The sequence below is a fragment of the Ictalurus punctatus genome, chromosome 17, assembly GCF_001660625.3.
Source record: "Ictalurus punctatus breed USDA103 chromosome 17, Coco_2.0, whole genome shotgun sequence".
Taxonomy (NCBI): Eukaryota; Metazoa; Chordata; class Actinopteri; order Siluriformes; family Ictaluridae; genus Ictalurus; species Ictalurus punctatus.
In genome coordinates this window covers 11,247,954-11,271,057 of record NC_030432.2, presented here as the reverse complement: position 1 = coordinate 11,271,057, position 23,104 = coordinate 11,247,954, and the positions used below count along the sequence as shown (strand labels likewise).

The 23,104-nt window shown below is 39.2% G+C and overlaps 2 protein-coding genes and 1 long non-coding RNA gene across 4 annotated transcripts; 2 read left to right on the top strand and 1 right to left on the bottom strand.

Moving 5' to 3' along the window:
* Nucleotides 1-232: 232 nt before the first annotated feature.
* hif1al (hypoxia inducible factor 1 subunit alpha, like) lies at nt 233-13,144 on the top strand. The gene is given in 17 exon segments (NM_001200212.1): nt 233-347; nt 5,288-5,478; nt 5,658-5,806; nt 6,304-6,388; nt 6,493-6,605; nt 7,463-7,650; nt 8,647-8,753; nt 8,911-8,951; nt 8,953-8,957; nt 8,960-9,058; nt 9,141-9,352; nt 9,752-9,888; nt 9,973-10,062; nt 10,164-10,300; nt 10,687-10,792; nt 10,892-11,012; nt 12,975-13,144. Coding segments are annotated over 17 exon segments (1,881 nt in total). The 5' UTR covers nt 233-324; the 3' UTR covers nt 13,052-13,144.
* A 1,157-nt stretch (nt 13,145-14,301) lies between these two features.
* zgc:152863 (CCP domain-containing protein) lies at nt 14,302-21,391 on the bottom strand. 2 transcript variants are annotated; one of them, XM_017490791.3, is made up of 5 exons: nt 21,257-21,391; nt 19,547-19,654; nt 19,112-19,309; nt 17,732-17,873; nt 14,302-17,037 (listed from the first exon to the last, which is right to left on the bottom strand). In XM_017490791.3, the coding sequence occupies exons 2-5, from the start codon at nt 19,638-19,640 to the stop codon at nt 16,719-16,721; spliced, it is 753 nt and encodes a 250-aa protein (XP_017346280.1). In that variant the 5' UTR covers nt 19,641-19,654; nt 21,257-21,391; the 3' UTR covers nt 14,302-16,718. The 2 variants fall into 2 exon arrangements, with proteins under 2 accessions (XP_017346280.1, XP_017346281.1); XM_017490792.3 differs by having other exon boundaries at nt 14,302-17,040; nt 21,257-21,364.
* A 170-nt stretch (nt 21,392-21,561) lies between these two features.
* Nucleotides 21,562-22,844, top strand: LOC128635309 (uncharacterized). The gene is made up of 2 exons (XR_008398256.1): nt 21,562-21,746; nt 22,262-22,844. It is a non-coding gene; the product is annotated as an uncharacterized LOC128635309 (long non-coding RNA).
* Nucleotides 22,845-23,104: the final 260 nt, after the last annotated feature.

Genomic DNA, 23,104 nt, shown 5'->3' with positions numbered 1-23,104 from the left:
TGTATCTATTAGAACATACATGCTTTTGCAATAGTGTCCAACTATTATGTTTTACTAACAGCGGAAGTGCTTTGTCCTGTCCACTTCGTAGCATTTATATTTATAGCACAGTAATATGTTGTAATATTCATGAACATACAAACACACAAGTGACTTTTATTGTAGTGTAGTACCGCCTCCTGCACAGACCGAGATAAACAACCTCACACACACACACAGAGACAGAGTAAGCAAGCAAGCAAGCAGTTGCTTCTTCTTCTGGCGGATTGATCTGCGCTAAAGGAATATTATTTACATTGAAGTTTGTGCCTCGTAACTTGCATTATGACGACTACTGAGGTGAAAAGGTCGGTATTTTAACTGTTTCTCATGCTCCATTGTTATATGAAATATGTGCATTTGTAATTATATAGACAGAAAATGCGCCTGAACTGAAGCACTGCTGGCAAAACAGAGCTAACTGGAGCTAACAGGCTAACTGGAGCTAACAGGCTAACACACACACACACACACGGAGTGAAATGTGTGTGTGATGAGGTCTAGCAGCGTGCTCGGGTCAGGAGACGAAGTCTAGACTACAGACTTGGATTTAATTAGCATAAATAACGTTTTTAATATGAAAAAAAAACGTGAACGATATTAATGCAAGGAATAGAAGTGTATCAAAATAAATGGCTCTGCAGCATAAACTGGAAAACAAAGCCACAACACTGGGCCATGTTCAGGATCAGACAGCCATATGTTATTAGGTGTGATTTACAGCAGTGTTGAAAGGCGTGTGTGTGTGTGTGTGTGTGTGTGTGTGTGTGTGTGTGTGTTTATTTATTTATTTATTTATTTATTTATTGAAACAGTCATCCTACTAACCCATTCAGAAAATTTCCCAAAATGTGTGTGTATATATTGTCATTACATTTTTAATTCGAAAGCTGTTAACAAAGGGCTACTGAGGAACGTATAAACACAGGTGTTGGATATATAAAGCCTTAGCTGTCTTTGTAAGTATATGGTTTGTGTGTTGATAAACAGTGGGTTAGCTGTGTACCCTATTATCTCATATCTGAACAGGAGAGTACATTGTGTCTCTTTCATACGCACCGCCTCTCCTCAGCTTTGTTTATGAACACTCCCCCAAATGCGAACTTTCTTGAACTCTGCACACATGATGAATGTCCAGGAAGGTGCCTTTTACTCTGTATTTTGAGCAAATCAGATCCAGAAAGTAATGGTTTGTGTTTGTTTTGGCACATGGCAGGTTGACTGGATTAAAATGTTTGGGCCATATAATAATATGTCTGCTCCACAGAGAAGTGAAGGGGAGAGTTGCGTGCGAAGGTTTGGGACTTGGGTGTCAGCTGAGAACTTTGTGTTCCAAAAATATGGCGGAAGCTTGTCATAGCTCTGCTTGTGCACGCACACTCACATGCACACTCACATGCACTCATGCAAAACAACCAGCCTTATGAATTGGAGCACAGTTCTTCAACTTTTTCTTACTTGGAACCCAGATGTGATCTCTCCACAGCTATTTAATGGCCATGACCCAGCTATTCAAATACAACTTGCATAAGGTTTATTTTTATTTTTTAAATTGGAGCTATGAGCCTCTTTGCCCATGATCTTTCCACCCACAAGACACCGGTTACTCTGGTTTATAATGTAGATTCAAAACATTTTATGTTGTATTACCAACATTTTCTTTATTAAAATGAAATTTTATTAAAATTACTAGATTCAAACTGGTATTAATTTAGTGTGACCAGTCACTTAGGCTTATAACTAGGAGAATTAAATAATAAATCTAGCAACTACCACTGTAAAAAATAAATCACTGTTCATGGCCTTCTTGCAGGTCCCTGAATACCAATTTAAAAACCTTGGAATTAGAGGAAATGTGAACTTTTGTTTATTTTACAACTCTCTCAAAATATATTTGATAATCGGTTTTACTCACTCCAGCTGCCAAGATTAAAAAATTCAGCCCATCCAACTGTTAGTGTAATAAAATAAAGATGTTCTTTGCAATTTTGGGGCTATAACTTCATGGACTGCTTTTTGCTTTTTTAAAAAAGTTACTTTTTTATTATATATATATATATATATATATATATATATATATATATATATATATATATATATATATATATATATATATATATATATATATATATATATATATATAGTTATTTCGATCAGTGTTTTATATACAGAGATATCCCTTAGTTAAGAGTTAACAGTAAGATTGTAACTCTGAAGCCCTTGTTGTTGTGACTCTAACTCACATGGACACTAATAGCTTCAGAAGTTTATGAAATATCTTTTCTCCTGCACCCTCCCCCAATGGCAGTTTGATTTGGTTTGGTCTTTTGTAGGCCTGGTGCAAAGTGGCTTGACCTACGTGACCTATAGCATTGTGCATCTCCGTGAAGAGTTTTGGACAATACTGAGCTACTCAAGTATATAGAGAATATCACAATCAGCCAAGTCATTTAGCCTCTGCACCATTGTTATTATTGACATATCACAAACTGTTTATTGCTTTGTGAGGTTCCTGACTAAAGACGCCCCTGATGAAGCACTCTCAGTACTGATTATTATGAAATAATAAAGTATTTATTTTTCTAAATTACCTATATTAGTGTTACAAAAAAGTATTAATAGTAATATGTTATAAATAGGGTTACAAATACATGACCCACATTATTACAGTGCCACAATGTAACCTAGCCTGTATAAAATAGTATTATGCAGCTCTAATTTCATATTGGCTTTCATCCTGCATTCATATAAACACCGCATGCCCACTCTACACATGACATGAGACCATGAACTTGTGTCCTAGTCAGGTTAGGTACAGCACGTCATACATTTCACAAGTGTGTTTTGTTCTATAAGAGCAAAAATATTTGAACATCACAAACTCCACAGGGGTTTAGAAAGTTGGCCATGCTGAACTGATGAAGTCAGTCATGTTCCTGCCTGCAGCCACATCTTTTCTTCATTACATTGTACTGTTTTGCCTCATTCATGTGAGGTTTGGTATATGGTCTTAATCTGATTAGTTGTTTCTCCAGGTGGGATAATGGTGTGTGTATTGTGGCAGGCAACGGTGTGTTTGCTTTGGATTTTGGTTTCCTTTAAGGAGTATTAAACTTCCATCGTGGGTTTAAATTTCCACTGTTGGTTATTAAACAAAAGTCCGGGCATGCTGTTTCTGCATATCATGTTTGAGAAAAACTTCTGAAAGAGAAGTAAAACACAGACATGGTTCATGTTTTTGAAATCGTTGCTAATTCTGTTTTTAGCTCCTTTCACAAAATGAGCTGATTAAGTGGAAGTTGGTGGTGTATAGAATAGAAGATTTCGAAATGCACAAAATCGGGTCTCCACATAATCCAAGAACACAGTTTCTAGTAAGCAAACTCCAAAAGTTTATCACAGAGTTATGTTGTGATTATGAATCCAGGATATTATGACTACAGCCTACAAGAATGTTCTTATGTTTCCGGGCTACGCTTAAGACAATTTACTGGTTTAAAAGATGGTAGATAAATGGCTGCTAATTTTGCTCATTTCTGTTATGTGGTGAAATGTTATCATATTTTTTTCTGCTTGTCTTGTCAGACCTCCTACATTTGCTAAGGTTTCACCACAAACAACGGGTAAAAGTCTTCATAAAAGTAGTTCATGCCTCATAAATGCCTTTTTGTCTTTGTTCTTATAGAAATTCAAATACAGAATATTATTTCCATCGATGCCTTCCTTTGGTTTTAACTGTAACTTTCAGTGTTTTTTTTTTTTTAAACTAAGTTATGTAAACCTGCAGGACGCTGAGTTACACGACCAGAGGGTAAATTCTCAGGGCTGTATTCTCTCAGGAAAAAGGGCATGTCTTTTAAATCAACTTCTTGTCACAATACTTGAATTTCTAGGGAAGAGTGATGGTTCCCTTGTAAGTGTGATGAATGTGTAGAGACTTTGAGTAGAGCTGCTTGTCCGGACTTCAATTCCGCAGGACCCAGTCAAAAAGTCGCGTGAGAGGAGGCTGGATTTTACTTTCATGTGGGCCAGAGCAGGAGGTCAGGTATGAAGCTCGTTGGATAAACAGCGTCCATGCTTATTAATAATGGAACCTTTTCAGGTGCGTGTGTGCTGTTGAGCAACACATTTACCACATTAATTCAGTCAGAATTCTTTTGGGTGTGGTGGGAGTGGAATTTAAGAACCTTCTGGCACAACCCTATTTAAGGACATATTTAGGATTCAGCTCATATCTCATGACATAGTGCTGGGGTTAGGGTTGACAGAAGGGGGCCTGGAGGATGGGCTCTGATGCAGACACGGAGCTTTTCTGTGGGGGAAGGGGTAGAGAGAGTTAGACCGAGTTAAATGGGGGTTGTTTTTCCTCAAGGAAAGTTTCTCAAAACAAAACCAGTGAGCAGCAGAACGCTAGCATTATTACTCAGGCAAGTTTGTGCAGAAACGTATGAGGAAAAATGTGAGTGGATTAGTCCTGGGTGTTTTTTTTTTTTTTTTTGGGGGGGGGGGGGGCAGTATTTAACGTCTTACTCGTTTTCTTCTGTTTGAATTTTTGCTAGAGCTGAAAGTGTTTGCCTTAGGGTTGAATGTGAAATTTATTGTGCCTTAAACTTAGCCCTTTTTATTATTAACTTTAACTTCAATATCATGAAAGCTGTTCATAAACCCAGAAGCAGACACTGCATTTAAGTCAGGGTTGTGTTTGTGATTTGGCACACCCGTTCATTTGCCACTTTCCCCAGGAACTAGGGACTTTTGTGTTTATACCGCAGGGACCAGGGTCTAAATTAAGTTCTGGGTAAAATATTTAGCCCTCGCAAAGTCCCTACTCGGGAGGTGGTACTTTTTTTCAAAAGCCAGGAACTTTGGGGAGTGGGACTTGGGCGCTGAAAATGCTGATTGGTTGTGTGCGCACACCTTTTTTTTTTTTTTCCCTTCAACCACCATTTTCATTAAAATCAGCTTACTTTGTGTCAATAATCAGTTTTATTGTAGCATACTTCAAGGCTTCATATCCTCACCAAGGGCTTGTCATGCATACATCACAAGACTAATTTGCCTAATCTTCACTGTACTTTAGACCGCAATGGAAACGCAGACAACAAAGGTCTGGAGGAACCAAATGGTCCCTTGAAAAAAGTTCCCGGGATTAACTGTTCCGGGTAATTTCGGTGGAAAAGTGGCTATTGTCTCAGAGTTTCAGGACCCACTTATTTATTTAATTTTTTTTACATCACTCTCTCCTCAGGCCGAGCTCAGAGCAGAGGAAGGTGCGTCTACGTGATGCAGCTCGCTGTAGGCGGAGTCAGGAGACGGAGGTGTTCTACGAACTTGCCCACTCGTTGCCCCTGTCACGCCGCATCACCTCCCACTTGGACAAAGCTGGGATCATGAGGGTGACCCTCAGCTACCTGCGTATGCGCCACCTTCTCCACTCATGTAAGTTGAGTTGATGATCACTCCAGTCCTGCAAAATACCATGCTGGGCAAGAAATGATGTCATATTCAGTGTTTTATAATAATAGCTTTCAATCCATTTTTTTCTCTCAATTTTGTTCGAAATTGCACTTGTGGTCTTTTTACTAATACATTATTTTGCTATCGGTGACTTTCTGCAGCATGGACTAAGGCAGCGGAGGAGGAAGAGGAGGATCCCACTGATGCGTTCTATCAGCAGGCGCTCGCTGGCTTTATCCTGGTGTTGAATGAAGACGGGGACATGGTCTTCCTCTCTGACAATGTCAACAAGTTCATCGGCATCACTCAGGTTAGTGCAGCCCTTAAAGTGGAAACTCTTCTTTGGAGAATTGGTTGTATTGATACAACTTGCCTGGATGTATTGATGCAACTTTCAGAGTATGTTTCACTGTGGATCTCTCACTTAAATAAATATACCAGCATTTTAACCCAAACTCTGATCTACTGCATCTGAAGTGTATTTGCTTGTCTTCTCCCCTCAGTACAGGGAAACATTCAGATTATTGTTCATGGTAATTGCCCATGTGTTACAGATACAGTAAATACAGATTATGTTGAAAATGCTGGAGTGTTCCTTTAAGTGCTGGTTGATATGGTATAAAACCTTTATAATGTTGATTACATCGAACCTAGATCTAATCTGAGGTAATATGAAATCTAACGCTAAATGGATTGTGTCTGTGGTAGTGTGAATTATTTGCATGATGGTTGTACCATGAATTTATATTGGTTACTTAACAAAAAACATCTTGCATTTCTGATCATTATTTGTGCAATGTTGTCTAGCTGGAGTTGCTTGGCCAAAGTGTGTACGAGTATGTCCATCCATGTGATCAAGAGGAGCTGAGAGACCTTCTTACCACCAAACCTGGTAAAATAATCTTTGGGTACTAAATTAAAGGAGATTGTTGCTCATTTCAATCAAATAATATTGTCTTAAATAGGTTAATTGTATTGTCCTTTTTTCTAATATAGGACTCTTTAAGAAGAAGTGTGACAGTTGTACAGAGTGCAACTTCTTCCTGAGACTGAAAAGCACACTTACAAGCCGTGGCAAGACCGTGAACATCAAGTCTGCCACCTGGAAGGTAGTCCTACCCTGCTACTGCAATAATAACTAAGTGGTGTGTGAGAGCATGTTTGTTCCAGAGCAATTGATGTCTCAGTTGCAACACTGTTATGTGAATTTAAAGGAGAAGAGATGGCATATTAATCTCCCCCTGATATAATCTAAACCATAATGCTGTACATGTCTTTGCTTGTATCTTTTATATGATAGATAGACTGTTTTTATTTAGTTTCATTCATTGTTCTAATCTCGAGTCCTGAGGAACTGTACGGTTTGTGGTTTTCCCTGCTCCCAGTATATCTGATACAGCTCATTAAGGGAGAAACTGATTGAAACACAAGCAGTGCACTGATTTAATTTAACTGCATGTTTAATTGTATTGACATTCATTTTTAAAAAGGAAGTCACCATGAAGTCAATCAGGAAGGAGGTTTAGGTTACATCCACGTTAATCCATACTTTCTTCAACGGACAGACAAAGATGTGAAGTTGTTGCTATAATGACTATAATATTGTGTGATAAATGACTATAATGTTGAATGGGTCATATGTTCCGCATCACACGACTAAAAACGCGTCATTGTTTTTGAATATCGTTTTCGAAAAGCTCCTTTTTCGCTGGACAAAAAACGGTGTCTCCATGCGGACAGAACGACAAAAACGAGGAAAAGGTGCATTTTCAAATTTATCCAGATTAATGTAGACATAGCCTTAGTGTACATGCAAGCCAAAATTGAAATCCAAGAAATGATGCAGCAATTGATTGAAACTAATACAGTTCCTGGAGAATCACTGGGGGGTCTCAAGTGTGAACAGATGACTGTTCTGGCTGGAATTATGCAGGCAGAGATCTGATTTTTCTGTTCCCGTATGCAGGTGGTTCACTGCACAGGCCGCATGAAGACGCTAAATCAGGAAGGGGATGGCTCATCCCCTGTTGGGAGCTACATGACTCTGCTGTGTGAACCCATCCCCCACCCGAGCTGTGTGGAGTTCCCTCTGGACAGCAGCACCTTCCTCACACGCCACAACATGGACCTGCACTTCATCCAGTGTGATGGCCGGTAAACACATAGCACCACTCATGCCTTGCTTAAAGAGTGCAAGCCATTTTTTAAAGTACACACTCCTACTCATATTCATTTGGTAGGTCAGCAGAGTTTGTATGTGTGTGTCTTCATGTATGCACTCTACATATGCTTCGCACTAAGAATAACTGTGGTGAGCCTACGTGCAGAAACCATGTTTAAAACTTCTGCACCTGAGTAGGAATCGTTTACCACTATTAGCATGAAACTGAGAATGTAGATGGTTTTATTTAGTTTACTCGGCTGCTATTTTTTTGAATGCTATGAAATGGGAGAGGTTGAAAAAACCTTTGGTATGCTGAACATGCAAAGTACCCAATGTTTTTGGTACTCTGCACCAACCATGACAAAATGGAAATGTATTGACTTCAATTCCTTATCAATTCAATTCCAGCCTTTGTAACCAGCAGATTTGATCCAGACAGGGTCAAAGTTATAGCAAGGTCAAATGTCTGACATTTTTCTCCGATAGTTTCCTTCCTGTTTGAAATCTATTTTAATGGTAACAAGAAAGACTAGACTTGTTGGTGATGGATTCGTCCTTGTTGACGTTGTTTTCCTCGATTGTAGGAGTACAGTGCTCTGTATGCTTTAGTACCATATACTCATAAGCTTTTCCTGTTAAAATAGTCAATTGCACTTGCTAATCATTTATTAACTGGTATTTACAATCCAGAGTTAGTTAGTTATTCCTTTTGCCATGAAAACATTTTTTGGTGGGACCACATGCTGATATTCAAATCTTAAAATCTCAGTAGATACTGTAGAAGTGTTAATATCTGTGATTGCTTGGTAGTAGGTGGTAGCTTCTGAAAGGAATGAGCTGTTGTTTATTCAGGGTCAGGCGAAATAATAACCACGAGGGGGCGTTGCCGAGCAGAGACTGAACACATTTGTCATCCATTTTACTATGCCAAGGTCAATGAGATCTCTATCAAAGCAATATTTAACTAAGGAAATGTGTGTTCACAGGGTGACTGAACTTGTTGGATACCATCCCAATGATCTGATTGGCCGGTCTGCCTATGATTTTTTCCATGCACTTGATTTTGATCATCTGACAAGGAGCTTGCATGTTTGTAAGTATCAAAATTTTTTGTTTGTATTATTAATTTTATTTATTTTTTTTATTAATTTTTTTTTTAATTTATAATGTTAGAATGATAGATTTGTGTACAGTACAAATGCTGAATTCTGGACATACATTCTGGTAACATTGGTACTGCTTTGCCGCAGTGCTCTCAAAAGGTCAGGTGTGCACTAACCATTACCGCTTCCTGGCTAAGAATGGAGGATTTGTTTGGACTGAGACCCAGGCAACAGTGCTCTACAACAGCAAGACCTCGCAGCCTGAAGCTGTGGTGTGCCTCAACTTCATCCTCAGGTGCTTAAATAATGTCCATGACATTTCTTTTACCCATTGCAAGAACCTTAAACACTAAGTGCTGTCCCTGATTATCTTATAGTGCGGTGGAGGAGGCAGACACTGTGTTCTCCGTTGAGCAGACACGCAGTGAGGTGAATCAGGACGAACCGAACGTGATTGAGGTGGAGGACTCTGAGGATGACATGAGTAGCAGCAGCAGCAGTAGTGAGCTTTTCCACAGATTTAAGAACGATCCTGAGGATCTGCTGCAGCTGGCACCAGCCCCAGGAGATACCATCATACCACTGACAGGTGAAGCATGAACACATCTCATGTTATAGGATCCTATTTAAAAGACTCTTAGTATGCACTTGGCATTTCACACTTATGATATGCTATGATATATGGAAAACTTCTCTGGTTACTTTTTTGACACTAAGCCAAGCTGGACACTGTCTTTTATAGCTCCTGGCATGCACTCTCTTAAATGATTGGTTATTGAAAAGCTCTTGAATTTATATCTTGGCAAAAATTTCTGACACATTTCGTTATAACACAATAACGTTAATACATTTTTTCACTGGGTGTGACCGCAGAAATCAAGTGTGAATTTGCACCTGTTCATGGTTTAATAGCCACATTTGTGTTACACAAAACTTTCACCACCTCATTGCCACAGTATGTTTTTTTTTTTTTTTCTCTATTCTGCAGTGAATACCGAGTTGTTCTTTTGCCCACCATCCAGCCCCACCACAGTGCCCAAATGTCCAAAGGAGCTGTGTACCCCCAAACTCCGCCAGCTCCTCTCACCCATATTCGACAGCAGCTGCCCCTCCTCCCCTGATCTGGTGAGTCGTACACTCTATCTTAAAGCTCTCGAGCTTTCTCTCTATATTGTGGAATATGATTGTCATTTTTGTTGTGGCCCTTAGAGCTCGGCCGATGAGGTTCCCATGGACACTGGTGAGGTGGAGAAGTTCTTTGCCAATAAGCCAGAAGAGACTCAGAAAGAGCCAGTGCAGGTAGATGGTTCACTAACGTCACAGAAATGATCAGTATCTTATTTTCATAAGGAACTTGAACAAGAAACAGAAATGCTTATCCTGATGCTGCTGTCTTTCAGGAGCTGGATGACATGGATCTGGATATGTTGGCACCGTACATCTCCATGGATGAAGACTTCCAGCTGACCTTCCTGCCCCAGTTACCTGAGGCAGAGACACAGGCTGCTGAAGCACCAAGCACAGCTTCTAAGAAAAGGTAGTGTTATAGAATAATAAAGTATGGCTGCACATTCACCTAGATGAGAAGTAAAATTCACATGACTTTGCTAATCCGACAGGCTTACATAGTCTATATGTTGAAATCGAAGTCTGTTTCTTGTGTTCAGTAACAGGGATAAGGGTTGAAATATAAACCCTGGGTGTGTATTGAGAATAGACGTGTGTGTGTGTGTGTGTGTGTGTGTGTGTGTGTGTGTGTGTGTGTGTGTGTGTGTGTGTGTGTAAACTGCAAAATAGAAATGTATTTGTTTCTATTTTGGAGAATCAGAACCGCTGAGTTCATTAGAGAACTTTGGTGTAGATTTTGTGATGCTATACGAAAGTGTGCACTCTCACACAAAGCTCTTTTCTGATACTAAACAGAGGCCTGGAGGAAAAGGATGACATGCCATCTCTAACCTCCAAATGGGAGAAGAGACTGAAGAACTGCCCCATAGAGGAGGAGTTTCTGCTCACACCCTCCTCGCTGGTAAGGAGACAATTGCTAGTGTAAAGGATATTTGGCAGTATAAGCAGGAGTGTAGTGTCTCTAAAATAAAAATCGTTTGAATTGTGTGTTTTGGATTAGATGGACTTGCAGGTTTCAGGTGATTTAGAAGAGCTGGATCCTGAGCGTTGGAAACAGAGTCAGCTACTGACAGACCGAGACCCTGTGCTGGGAGGAACACAAGCACTGTGTGATACAGCAGGTACACACTATAGGGCACTGTTTATTGCATTCAAGTTCATTCACTGCATCCTTAAACACATGAACACATTTTGATATGCTGTACATCTTTATGATTTGAACTCTAACGCGTTAGTTAGTTCAGCATTAATTTACACTCCAGTTAGTCCATTTGTTATTATACTGGGAAAGTAAATAAATAGTGCAGACCTTCAGCTTTAATTTAGTGTAACATAGGTTTATTTAAGATATTTACATCTAAATCGGGTGAACGGAGTAAGAATTACAGGAATTATCCCACCTGCCTCCTTTATTTGTTTATTTATTTGTGTGTGTGTGTGTATATATATATATATATATATATATATATATATATATATATATATATATATATATATATATATATATATATATATATATATATATATATATATATATATATACAACCACAGACTTCACTTCAGCCTTATGTCTGGAATCCATAAACATTGCCAGATGCTGGGTTTCTTCTTTGCTGGTGATGCTCTCCATGCCTTTACTGTAGCTGTCTTCAGTTCCTGCTTGTTCTTGGGGTGGTTTTGCTTTCTATTTTGCATTGAGCAAGTGAACTGCATGCTCTATAGGATTCAGGTCAGGTGATTGACCTGGCCATTGCAGAACATTCCATTAATTTGCCTTAAAGTCTTGCAGAGCTTTTGAAGTATGCTTTAGGTCACTGTCCATATGCAGTGCAAAGCTCCATCCAAGTTTTGAAGCTGAATCTGAACAGAAAATAGCCCTATCCACTTCAGAATTCATCCTGCTGCTTTTGTCAATAAATACAAGGAACCAGTTCCATTGATTGCCATACGAGCCCATGCTATGAAATGAGGTGGTGTTCTTTTGGATCATGCGCAGTCCCTTCCCTTGTCTATATTTTTCTATTCCTATCCGTAAAGACCAAGATGAAGGTTGTTTCATTTGTCCATAGTATGTTGTTCCAGAAAAGTACAGGCTTGTGTGTGTGTGTGTGTGTGTGTGTGTATATAATGTGTGTTTTAGGTAAAATCCTAATGTGGTTTTCCTGTTTTTCAATCTTACCAGTGATTTTCATTGTGGTAAACACTCTGTATTTAGTCTGGTGAAGTGTTTTCTTCATTGTTGACTTTGACACGCATACCCCTACCTCCTGGAGGAAGTTCTTGATCTGCTCAACTGTTGTGTGGGATTTTTCTTTACCAGAGAAAATTTTTTCTGTCCTCTACCACAGTTGATTTTCAGTGTCGTTTTGAGCCTTTTGGTGTTCCTGAGCTCACCAGGGTGTTATTTGTTTTTAAAGGGGTCATGGCATGGTTTTTAATTTTTATTTTATTATCTTCCCTGAGGTGTTAAAATTCCAGCCACAACCAAATGAACCATTTTTGGAGCTTGGTTAAATAAATGCTTTTTTTTTTTTTTCGTATGGAGTGACCTCATATATGTCAAAAGATCAAGGGAAATTTGATTTCTCATGTCATGACCCCTTTAAAATTTGTCTGGATTTTTTTAGCCTAACGATGGTTTGCTTCACTGCAGCGACGGCTCTTTAGAGGTCATAATGAGATTTAAGAGCAATAGATTCTAATTGTAAATGCCAACATTGAAATCAACTCCATGAGATCAACTTTTTCTCTGGTTACCTGTAAGTGAAATCATAAACACACCTGGTCATGGAACTCCTGAGCCTCTTTTGGTCCCACAAGGAGAGGACCACATATTAAAAAGTGCTGTAATTCCTACAACATTCACCTAATTTGGATGTGTATGAAGGGTCTAATTGCAGTGAACCATAGCAGTTCATTTTAGCGATAGTAAAAGTTCACTGTACAAAACGGTTTCAGAGAAACAGGATGTCTTTTGTTTTAAGCAGGATGTTTTGGGTTTTTTTTTGTTGCTCCGAGTGCTTCAGAGATGTATGCCTTTGGCCCCCTAACCTTTTTGTTCCTTTCTTGCTTGTTTCCAACAGCTTTGATGCACGATTCTTTCTCATCACAACCACCTGATTTAATGGCTCGTCTAACAGGGACTATATCACTAGTTTGAGGAGAGAAATGTAACCGGAATCATGAAGCTACAGCGAAGGTGCTTTGTCTTTATTATGAATTCATAATAAAAATGTGTAATGGTCACAACACAGTTCAAGAAATTCTGGTGATCCATCACCTGTGTATTAAAACCACTTATGAAAGAACAGATTCTTTGCTGGTTTCTCTGAAGCTGAGAAGTAGCAGAACGGGTTGCGAGAACCGAGTTCACTTTTAGTTGAGCAGAATTAGTCATGGTGTCGATATCAGCCACACCATGCACCTCAAACTCGAGCAGAGCTACCTGATGCTGTGAAACAACGACCGTGCAGATACCAACACTTACACAAAACAAAACAGAACTCTGTGTCCGATGACAAGTTTGGAAAATGTCGTGCAATTTCAGACATGGGCAAGCAGTTTATTCAGATCTTTTGCCTTTACTTTTTCTGCTGCATGAATGAACACGGTCAAAGAATTTGTTAAGCAAAAGATCAGTTTAGTTTTTCATGTTGCTGTGGCTAAGTAAAACAACCACAATATTGCATTGTGTAACCCCATCTCCGAACTTGCGGTTGCGAATGAAAAGAATTTCATTTGTTTTTCTACCTGAAATGAGCGACTTTTCGGTTCATTTTGAGCCTCACTTTTAAATCGAGGAATATACGTTTGATCAACGCACACAAGTCCTCACTTCTTCTTCTTCTTCTTTTTTTTTTTTGGTAACATCTTTTTATTAAGCATTTTATGTACCTTTGCATATGTAACATGTAATTAAAAATACAGATTGATTTGTTTTGCTTCTCTTTGTATCTTTGTGAATTTATAGTAATCATTGATGCTTGTCTGCTCATCTTGTGTCCAGAAGCTTGTTGTGTGTAAGGTTTAGCAGATTGGGGACAGTAGCCAGAAAGTTTTTAAACTGTCTTTAGCATTTAATCACTGAATGTTTTGGATTTTGATCATGTAGTTTATCGATTATATGAGCTAGCTTAATCTGTAACGATACAGTATTCGATCTCATATGAAAACTTTCTTCATGGATTTGTTCTCAGTAACTTTTTTGTTTTGCTTTGTTTTGTTTTGAGCGGACGGGGGAATATTTTCCGCTATTTTTAAAGATCCAGGTTGAGAAACCTTACAAGCTATGTTGATGGACAATTAGAAATGCCTTGCTTGTACATTTCCTTATTATTTTGCTGTCTGAAATCCCTGTATGTCCTGTTTCATTTTGAAGTTTTTAATCCTCAATTTTAACCATGAATTAACTTTTTCTAAACAGAAATACAATAAAACTGAGTGTATGATGATGTAGCCAAGTAAACCATTCAGTTTATTTTCTTTAAGAACAAGACAGCAGAAACGGACCCAATCGAATGGCATTAAAATATTATAACCCAGTTCTGTGTGAATGACTGTATATCCCCGTTGGTGGATTGGCGTAACATATAGGAAGTCTGGACTGTCCCTTCCTCGCTGACCTTAAATTCCAGTATCTATATTATTACAAACATGCTGTAACATTACTTAAGCCTTTACATAATTATGCAGCTAAATGACATTTTTCTTTGGCCCATTTATTAAATCAGTTAGCTTACGATTTTAACCATGAGTAAAGTGAAAGAGCCCTTCACAACGTGTTACTTTAGATTTGTAATGTAGAAGTAAACTAAGGGCACATTTTGTAGTGAAGTTGACCAACAGTGCTAAGCCCTTACTTTACTTCTACATTATAAGGCTGATGTTTAAATAAGCCATATAATTTTGCTGAAGGCTGTGAAAAAGACAACACCTGAAACAACACCTACTTTCTGAAACTCTCACTCACACTCTCTCTCTCTCTCTCTCTCTCTCTCTCTCACACTTCTGTTCCCTGTGATGGTTTTCTCACCCACTACCTCCATTCCTCCCTGTTCCCTCACCATCCTACACCCATGGCTCTGTTGTGTTTTTTGTTTTTAAAGTGGGCTCAGACTTCCCTTCTCTTTTCCAATTTCATAATGTTTCCTCACACTGCTGTTCTTTGAAGACATGGCCTGTGTTTCAGTGGAGTTGAATTTTAACAATAGTGGCTACTGTATGCTCTTATAAAGAGTAAAGATAGAGAGAGTAAAAAGCTGCTTGTACTTTCTATGCTTCACTGATACAAATGTTCTGTAATAAATGATTTTTTTTTTTTAATTCAGAGGAATGCCATCTTACACTAAGATGGGAAACAGCAATAGATGTACCATATTCATGAAACTAGCAGGAACCATGAATCTGATTTAGTCCCACAATTTTATCAGAAGTCAATCAATAACACCTCAAAGAGAAGCACATGGGTCTTTCTGAAAACTAGTTTTAATCATGTTCCATTCAAAAAGATTTAGCAATTTTATAATCCATTTATATATGTTCTGTGTGCATGTGTATATAATATATACACTCTGTTATATCTAAAAGCTATATATACAAATGTGTAAAAAAAAAAAAAAAAAAAAAGTTATAACAATAGTTCACTGCAAATGTGCACATGCTCTCACACACACCCTCTTCTATTAACCCGCATCAGAGAACAGATGTTTTTATATATAACCTGTAACTGACTTTATTTTACACATTAGTTAATGTGAACAAGCCATAAACTTCAGCCTTAATATACTATGCTACGTTAATAATGTAGCTAACACTTGTATTAAGTGATGTTTAAATAAGCCATATAATTTACTATTAATGAGTCAGATTAAATCCACAATAAGCATTATGAACTAGCACCTTAATTAACATTTGTGGTTGTTAACTGAACATTCAGAACTGAGGTTGAAAAGCAAGTCACAGAGTTCCATAAGTTCTCAACATTTAGGAAAATGCTGTAAACTAATTTGTCAGTTTATGTTGATGTATTTTTTTAAATTCTGGACTAAATCATTTGGCAGTGGGGTGTATTTCATTCAAATTTAAACAAACAATTAGTACATGTGTTAACTTTATTAAATTGTTAACATTACTAATGTTGAAGTTCATAGCTTGTTAATGTTTACTAATGCAGTAAATAATAAGCAAGTAATAAGTAAGTAAGGGAACCTCAGTGCAAAGCATCATATATCTCCTACACTCCACCTGTTAAATAAGAGCACTCAGCAGCAGTCCCAATTAATGGACAAGGCAGACATGAAACAATAAACAGAATGAGGGCTCCAAGATGAGATCCATGGGAAAATACTTCCCTCAGGCCAGAAATGAGTCATTAGTCCCAGCTCAGCACCTAGGCAAGCCCTTTTAGTCTACGTGGAGGAGACACCACCAATCCTCCAGTTCTGCTGGAGTCACCTTCATTCATTCAGGACCAACTAATTGCAGTCATCCAGCAGAAAGTCACAGTCCACTACAATAATGTCTGTTATTACAGTCCATGAGACCACTGTGGTCTATTCCCCTCACTGAGGGCAACGATAAACATGTCTCCAGCACCACTGAAAACATCGACACAATCAATATCACTGTGCACATCTCACACGGTCATTCGTTTGCTAAATATCTACCCCCTCTCATCTGCATGGTTTCATTCAAATAAAATAAGTGCCAAAAACATTGTTTAACTAAAAAACCTTTGAAGCCGACTGAACTACACCGATAGGTATGAAGCATGGCAAGAGAACTAACAATCAGTAAGCTGAAGGTGAGTGAGCTCACACACCCAAAAGTTAGTTGTCCTTTTCAATAGAAAGTGCGATGTGCGAGGCCCGCGCTTCTCCTTCATTTCCTCCAGCTACAGAACGTGGGGGTGTGTCCTCATAAGGTGGCGGCGCCTCTGTGCTCTGATTCGAAGTGTCTGTGCAGTTACTGGAAGCTGACTGGATGAGAGATGATAATGGGCTGTCCTCTGACGAGGCCAGCAGGAGCTGAGTGGGTCCGCGCAAGGGCGGGATGCGCTGACCCCAGCTTCCGTACACCGCCTCTTCATAGGTGGGAAGAGACACAGGCAAGCCATCCACCATCAAGTCCAACTGATCAGACGATCGCCTGCTGAAAGAGCATCAACCATAACTGTGTGAACTAACAGCTAACAGAGTCGTTATTAGGTTGCTGAAAGCTTATTGAAAAACACTTTTTAATTATGAGACTGATTACTGAATGAGATATAGCAGCAGCTTATCTAATCTCATCTTTTTCAGGATCACATCAAACATGGATGGATGGATAGATAGAGAGACAGACTGCTGATGTATGGATGGATAGATGGATGGATAGATAGAGATAGACAGGTGGATGAATGCATGGATAGATAGACTACTGGATGTATGGATGGACGAGTGGATGGAACTATAGATAGATAGACGGGTGGATGGATGGATAGATAGACAGGTTTATGGATGGATGGATAGATAGATAGATAGATGGGTGGATGGATGGAAGGATAGACAGACAGGCAGGTGGATGAATAGATAGGTAGCTAGGCAGGTGGATGAATAGATAGATAAATAAGCAGGCGGATAAATAGATAGACAGACGAGTGGATGGACGGATAGATAGATAGATAAGCAGGTGGATGAATAGATAGATAGATCGATAGACAGATGGATAGATAGACAGATAGATGGGTGGATGGAAGGGTAGATTTATACTGATGTAAAATTAAAAACTGCAATAAATTCTAACAAACATTAAAATTATGCAGCTCCCCCAACTGTGGAGTAATGTGCCCAAAGCATCGTACCTTCGAGATTGGCAAGGGTAGAGCCGGGACTTGATGACCATGCAGGCCGTGGTGGTGAGAAGAAAGATGGAAACGCCCACAGCAGTAGTAGCCACACTCGGGATAGAATTGGTCACTCTGTCTTCATATTTAGCATGTCCAGCTGTGAGAACATACACAGCACATGTACAGCATTTATTTTAAGTGCTCAGCTACCAGAAATGTTCTTACGGATGTAGTATAATTGTAATGGAGACAGGAAATTATGCCAACATTAGGAAATTGTCTCTTTAAGTGGTTTATCAAAATCTTTGAAACTGATGACGCAGGACATTTCTGAGGCTTTAAACGCATCACAGAAAAAGAATATTGGTTAGTATGGTGACTGTGCCTCTTCCTGTTCACACTATTGGTTTCCTGCCTCTGTGTGGCTTAGCTCAAAAGAGGAAGCAAACAGATGCTGCGAGCAAAAATTCAATCTTCTGGTTTTCACTTCCCTTACACTTGGACACAACATAGAGCTTTAGTAGGTCATTCGCTAAATAATTCCTACCTATAAACACAGGTTCCCAGCACTGGTCCTAGAATCCTACACATGTTAGTGTTTTACCTGCTCTAACACACCTGATCCAATTAGTCTGCCTGAGTGAAAGTGGGTGTGTTCGAGCCATTAAAGCACTCAAACGGTCAGGACAAGTCACACTACAGGTCCAGGGTTGGAAACTCCTGCTGTTTCTTTATCCAAAATGTTGGGAAAAATTGTGTGTTTATAGTAATTATTTCTATTAATATATTTACATCCTTATTTACCTATGCACATACACTACAGCCAAATGTTTGTGGACACATGATCATCACACCTATAGCCGCTTCCATATGTACTCTCCCTTTGCTGTTATAAAAGCTTCCACTCTTATGGGAAGGCTTTCCGCTATATTTTGGAGTGTGGTTTTGCCCATTCAACCATCAGAGCATTAGTGAGGTTTGGTACTGGTGTCGAGCGAGGAGGCCTGGGGTGCAGTCGCATTCCAATTCATCCCAAAGGTATTCAGTGGGGTTGAGGTCAGGGCTCTGTACAGACCACTCAGTTCTTCCACAACAAACTTGGCACACCATGTCTTCATGAACCTTGCTTTGTCTACAGGGGCATTGTCATGTTGGATCAGGTTTGGGCCTCTTAGTTCCATCGAAGGAATATGTAATGCTACAGCATACAAAAACAGTTTGGAGAAAACCTACATATGGGTGTGATGGTCAGGTGTCCAGATACATTTGACCATATAAATGTACCAGGCAGCAAATGCACATGATAAGTTCACAATGCAAAAAAATTAAAAATAAATTATATATATAATCCACTACAAAACGTATAAAATAATAGATGCAGCCACTCTGTCTTACCTGTGTTAGGTACGCATGTGGGGATACTGGGCTCCCATCGGCCTTTGCGGCAGTTGGAGTGGTGGACGGCTTTCGGCAGGACATATCCCGACTCACAGAAATAGTAGATACGACTCCTTGACGGGAAGCCCCTACATGGAGAAGGCTTACAGTAAAAGCCACCATGCTCAGGGATAATCGGGTGAGAACAGTTCTGACCTGAAAATTCCAGGACACACAAGACAAATATCTAGATGAACTGATTTAGAGTTGGCATTTCTTTCAATAACAAAACAGATTCACACAAGAAAAGGAAGAGAGCACTGTTCAAAAGGAGTGTCAGTGTTGAATGACAGTTGAACAAACAATCAAGTCTCAATCAGTTGTGGCCTTATCACTCCTCTGTATGTTGGTGGTTTTGGTGTTTTGGTTTGAAAAAACTAAAAGGAAGCATACCTGTGCTGAGTTCTGGCAGGAAAGTCAGTATGAAGACAACATAGCCCATTAGAGCGTGTAAACATGGCCACAGAGGGAGTCGGTGTGTAGACATCAAAAATACTCGTCCTGGTGGAACAGCAGACACATCAAGAAATGAAAAATTTTGATTCTGAATTAAACACAACAGTTATTTTTAAAGTACGTTCAGGATAGAGAGAGACGATTTTGAGAGATGGATTGTCTTTACTGAAACAGGTGGGGCCCGTGCACAGCTGCACACGCATCAGCTAATTAACAAACACCACACCCTTATCCTGACCATAGGAGAAGTGAGCCTAAGCAAGACCTGCAAATGCAAACGAGGTCACTAAAACGCACGGTGTGAAAATGTGCATAGTGCGCAAGACTGGTGTTGAAATGACTAGCTACTGTGCCACAACTTCCTGCACAGTCTTCTGAAAGTAATTTAGAGAGGTGAACAAAAATATAAACACTGCGCACTGGCAAGCCTTTATAAATGCCAAGATAAACCAACAAGGTGGGGTGAGTGGGAAGCTGCCTCCTGTACTCTGTACCTTTTGCACAGTGATAAAGTGCACATCAGACCACAGTGTAAGTGGCTGGTACCTATGGAATGATAAAGAGTATCGGAATGAACAAGCATGGTATGCATCAAAGGGTTTTAAGGGACTGAACAACACCTTGCTGGTTTATCTACAAAATCTGAAACAAAAGTAAGCTAAAGCAGTCTTAAAGGGATTGTAAGTCAAGGAAACCCAACAGCATGGTCAATAGTAGTAGTAGTAGTAATAAATAAATAAATAAATAAAATTAAATAAAATAAAAAAGTATTAATAATAATGGTGACGATGATAATAATAATAATATTAATCATCATATAATAATAAGAGTATTATTATTATAAACATCTGTAATATATAATTATAATAATATGGTGATGGTTATTATTAACAACATTTATAATAATAATAATAATAATAATAATAATAATAATAATAATAATAAACTAGGTTTCATCAAATATTGTTTAGATATTTAAAGGTTCTTAACATCCCTACAGGGAGTTCTGCTCAGAACCCATTTCTGATTAACTTAAAAAAGTAAAGCTGGGGAAAAAAAGAAAAGAAAATAAAACCCACTTTTTTTCCCTTAACAATGATAAAAATTCACAAATCATATAGGAAATCGACAGGTGTCTGTAAAAAGTCATATTCCTGCATGACTACAGAATCTGATTCACCTGTTAGAAGTCAGGTAATAACTGTAAACATGTCATGGCTCACCACACAGTGACAAACCGAGGGTTAGAGGTTTTACATTAAACAGTTAATATATAGGAGTGATTATATTAGTCTGTTGAATAAAAACTCAGTAAAACTGGAAGTGTTAAAGTACAAAAACACTGCTGTGAAAGCAGTTCGTTATTAACAGAGTGAGACAATGAACAAGTTAGTAATAGTTTAAACACGTCTGACAGACACAAATGCTCGAAAAGCACATTTCTAGAGTTTTCTCCGGGGATTTTCTCCTTCTGGAAAAGGCTTTTGATGAGGCCACACACAGCCATCCATCCATACACCCACACACACACACACACACACGACTTCTTTTCAATGACGCTGCGCACAGAGCCGAACCAAAATAGACGGGAGTAGAGTATAACGCTTATATAAATATAGATATATATATATATTATATAACGTTTACCTGGCAACGGCCGATGAAACGTAGATTAATTGGATGTCAGGAGATTCACTCAAAGAGCCTTAGTGCATGTTTCTTCCCCCTGAATGCGCTCTTTTCCCAGAGCCAGAGAGTCTAAATGCACAGGCGCGACTCAACAAGTCTATTTCAGCGGCGCCGCCAGATGACTCATCCCTCAACAGAGTTGCCAAAGTGACGAGAATCCTGATTGGCTGCTACAGCCGCGCTGTCACGAAAAGGAAGGCTCCTGATTGGCTGTTTGAGCTGAAGGCTCGCCTCGGTTCCACCGGAGGCTGTCGGAGAGAGAAGCCTCCCACACACACACACACACACATTCTGGAAATGGGCACCAGTTCCGGGGAGCGTTTAGATTGACTGTTTTAAGCAGTGATTATACCCACACTGGCATTTTACACTCAATACACTTGGTTAAAAACACGACTCTACACTTCCTCCGAGAACTGACGACAAATAACATTAATACTGGGCAAGTGTAAGTACTAATGAGCAAGGATGTGGGTAAAGGTCTCAGGGACACACTGTGCTGAAAGTGTTGTAATAGCACAGACATTTTGTTCTTACTCAATAGTTCTCATGTAACGTTTACACATGTCCGAGCTTATGTACAGGCAGGATGTTGGCTGTAATTTACCACTCCTAGCATCCTGACTGGTGAGCATCATCATTCTGATGAATTATACCATAATCTAACATGATGTGTTTTAACACGAACACTAAAATGCAATATAGTCTCTAATTTGGCCGTAGTGTCTGGGTAGAAAAAAAATAACCTTACATTATCAGAGCACAAGAAAAAGCACAAAAGCAACTCTATAGATATATGTTGTCAATTTGAAATAGTGTTTAAAATCTGGATGACCAAAAAAAAAAAAAATTCTTAATACTGATTTGATGAATGCAACACTACAAAGATGATCTGAACAAGTGATTTGATGAGACATGTTTTTGAATGTGTACTAAAACAGGGGTTCTCAAACTTTTTTGCAGCCAGGTATACCTTTGCCAATGAACAGTTTGCCAATGAACATCTGAGTGATTCAGAGGACAACTGGGTGAAAGTGTTGTGGTCAGATGAGACCAAAATGGAGCTCTCTGGCATCAACTCGCCGTGTTTGGAGGAGGAGGAATGTTGCCTATGACCCCAAGAACACCATCCCCACCGTCAAACGTGGAGATGGAAACATCATGCTTTGGGGGTGTTTTTCTGCTAAGGGGACAGGACAACTTCACCGCATCAAAGGGACGATGGACGGGGCCATGTACCGTCAAATCTTGGGTGAGAACCTCCTTCCCTCAGCCAGGGCATTGAAAATGGGTTGTGGATGGGTATTCCAGCATGACAATGACCCAAAACACACGGCCAAGGCAACAAAGGAGTGGCTCAAGAAGAAGCACATTAAGGTCCTGGAGTGGCCTAGCCAGTCTCCAGACCTTAATCCCATAGAAAATCTGTGGAGGGAGCTGAAGGTTCGAGTTGCCAAACGTCAGCCTCGAAACCTTAATGACTTGGAGAAGATCTGCAAAGAGGAGTGGGACAAAATCCCTCCTGAGATGTGTGCAAACCTGGTGGCCAACTACAAGAAACGTCTGACCTCTGTGATTGCCAACAAGGGTTTTGCCACCAAGTACTAAGTCATGTTTTGCAGAGGGGTCAAATACTTATTTCCCTCATTAAAATGCAAATCAATTTATCACATTTTTGACATGCCTTTTTCTGGATTTTTTTGTTGTTATTCTGTCTCTCACTGTTCAAATAAATCTACCATTAAAAGTATAGACTGATCATTTCTTTGTCAGTGGGCAAACGTACAAAATCAGCAGGGGATCAAA